The 2,500-nt window shown below is 38.8% G+C and overlaps 1 protein-coding gene across 2 annotated transcripts in view; it reads left to right on the forward strand.

Annotated features, from left to right (window-relative positions):
• LOC138015054 (inositol 1,4,5-trisphosphate receptor-like) overlaps window positions 1-2,500 on the forward strand; it is a 72,386-nt gene that overhangs the window by 31,482 nt on the left and 38,404 nt on the right. Inside the window, exons 23-24 of one of the 2 annotated variants that reach the window (XM_068861953.1) lie at window positions 277-576; window positions 1,752-1,820. In XM_068861953.1, the coding sequence (XP_068718054.1) occupies window positions 277-576; window positions 1,752-1,820 (369 nt within the window). The remainder of the gene's footprint in view (window positions 1-276; window positions 577-1,751; window positions 1,821-2,500) is intronic. The other variant, XM_068861954.1, reaches the window with a different exon arrangement.

A 2,500-nucleotide genomic window follows, 5' to 3' on the forward strand; every position in this document is an offset into this window, starting at 1 on the left:
GTTCGCTGTTTTGGCCTGGACACGCACAAACTACATTTTTTTCATAAAAGACAGCCAATCAAAAGTTGCCATTAATTTATTCGTAACTCAGACGGGAACCGAGGACAAAAGATTGTGCATGGTCAGGGTCAAGTTAACATGAAGCGCGACAGTAATGCTCTCGCTTTTAAAGTTTTCGAGGTTTAATAACCAGTCCCTCTATATGAACTATGGTCAGACGAAGAACAATCTATTGGCGGCCATTTTTTTCATGTGGTCTATTGTCTTTATTTTTAGTGGCAAATGAAGGAGAGAAGGTCAACGTCATGAGAAGTATTCACAGTCTTGGTGCGATCATGACGCGCATGGCCTTAGGTGGGAGTCAGGATCCCTGGGGGCTCGCCCAGCAGCCGGAAGGAACCTCAATGCAGGAAGCGGAAATTGATCATGTCGTCATGGAGACCAAGTTGAAGATCATTGAAATCCTGGAGTTTATTATGAATGTTCGACTTGATTACCGCATCTCGAGCTTGCTGACAATCTTCAAGAAAGACTTCGACGAGAGTAATGCTGGCGTAGACGTGAATGGAGACAATGGTATTGTACCCTTGACAGTGTAAACGTACATTGTAGTAGTGTAAATATCAAGTAAGGTGTCACTCGTTATGGATGACTTTAGCGCGGCAGGTCGCAAGTTCAAATCTTAGGCACAGTTAACAATAAGCCAAGCTAATAAACGTAAGCAAAACCAACAGTTCATGACCTTGTATATTAATAACAGTTTTCCCGCCAAGTGTTGTGCATCTTAGCCAATCAACCTACGGTTTCAGAAATGTGTTGATTATACACATGCGCATAAATTATGGTGATATGAATAAATTATACAAAAAACACGGAGCACTGAATTTTAAAATAGCCAAGTCTGAGAAGGCCATCGCTCAAGTGGGGATTTTCTTGATGAGCTCCAGCTGAAACTTTAACTAAAATGAAGTCTGAATCGGAATCACAAGAACTGCTTGTCTGTGACGTCTGACTTTGACTCGATCGTAATGCTGCACTCCTATGCTAATTAGCCATAAGCACATTATAAATACTCTGCTTAACATTCTGCAGGAATATACAAATATGATCCATAAAGAGTTGTGATATGTAATTTTAGTATCAACCAGTCCCCAGTTGTTCATACGATGGATAGCGCTATCTGACGGATAAATCGCTATCCAGCGGATATTAAGACTAGGTTAAACCAAGAGGCCTTTTTCGTCATATTGAAATTCAGCTTGAGAGGACAAAGACAAAGGAAAGTGGATGATATGCTGATATCTTTGACATTCATTGCAACTTGTTTCTAATGTTTTTGTCCTCTTTGCCTCAGTATTAAGCTGAATATTGATATTTCGAAAATGGCCTATTGAGTTATCCAGTGAATAGTGATTTATTCAGTGGATAGCGCTATCCTTCCTTCGAAAAACTGGGGCCAGGATACCAGTTGAGATTCTAAAAACAGACGAAATTAGAACATTAAACGTTCGTTTATCTCTTTAAAACACTTTGTTAACAAAATGTTCAGAGCGTGTGACCCAAAAAAAGAGCAAGCGTTGTCTATAACTTTTTCGCAATCTGATTGGTTTATTTCCCAAAATGAGCGTTCCTGATTGGCTATCACAATTGCGTGACACATTGACACGAGCATGACAACGGCAAAGTAGCCAATCAGATTGCGATATTGCAAGCAATTGTGGTAAAGTACTAATTTGTACATTTCGTTTCAGGAAATAAACCATGGCAGAAGTGTAAAATTGATAAAGACGGTGTGCCGCATTATCTCGGGTCTCCTAATTGTATGTCGCTGAATTAAAACTTCTCTGTTAATCTCGTTTTTAAAAATTCGCACGAAAGGTCAATCTTAATCGCCATAAGTAATACTAAAATTTTAAATAAATAAGAACATTAATTTTTTTTTAGCACGTGTTAAAATTACCAAAAGTATCATTACTGCCATTTGATCAATCAAGTTAGTTTTGAGGAAAGGTTCTTTGAAAGATTGCTCCCAGTCCCTTCTGAGCCAGTCGAACCACCCGCCTTAGTCAGTCACGCAAGCGAGCGGATGGGAGAATGGTGATATCTCGCTCTATCACCATTCTCGCCTCGGCTCGCTTGCGTGACTGACTAAAGCGTGCGGTTCGACTGGCTGAGAAAGCACTGCCAGCAGTCTAGTTCTTTAGCCATAACAAAAAGTATCGTTTAACTTAAAGCACTTCTTCTACTTTAATTTAAGTGTTAACTGATACGAGACCGTTTTCAAATAAATTTGATCGTAAACGCGTGTTCCTGTTGGTTTGTTTTGTTTTTTTTTTTGTCATAATGTTTTTACTGTTTCTTTTTAAGTTCTCTAATAGTGAAACAAACAGCCAGAAAAGGTTGATTCAAAGATGATATCAAATCTTTAAACCAACATTGCAAATGTATAGCTAAGTGCAAACGAGTTTATTTCTCATTTAACTACAAAAATATCGCATCT

The sequence above is a fragment of the Montipora capricornis genome, chromosome 9, assembly GCF_036669925.1.
Source record: "Montipora capricornis isolate CH-2021 chromosome 9, ASM3666992v2, whole genome shotgun sequence".
NCBI lineage: Eukaryota > Metazoa > Cnidaria > Anthozoa > Scleractinia > Acroporidae > Montipora > Montipora capricornis.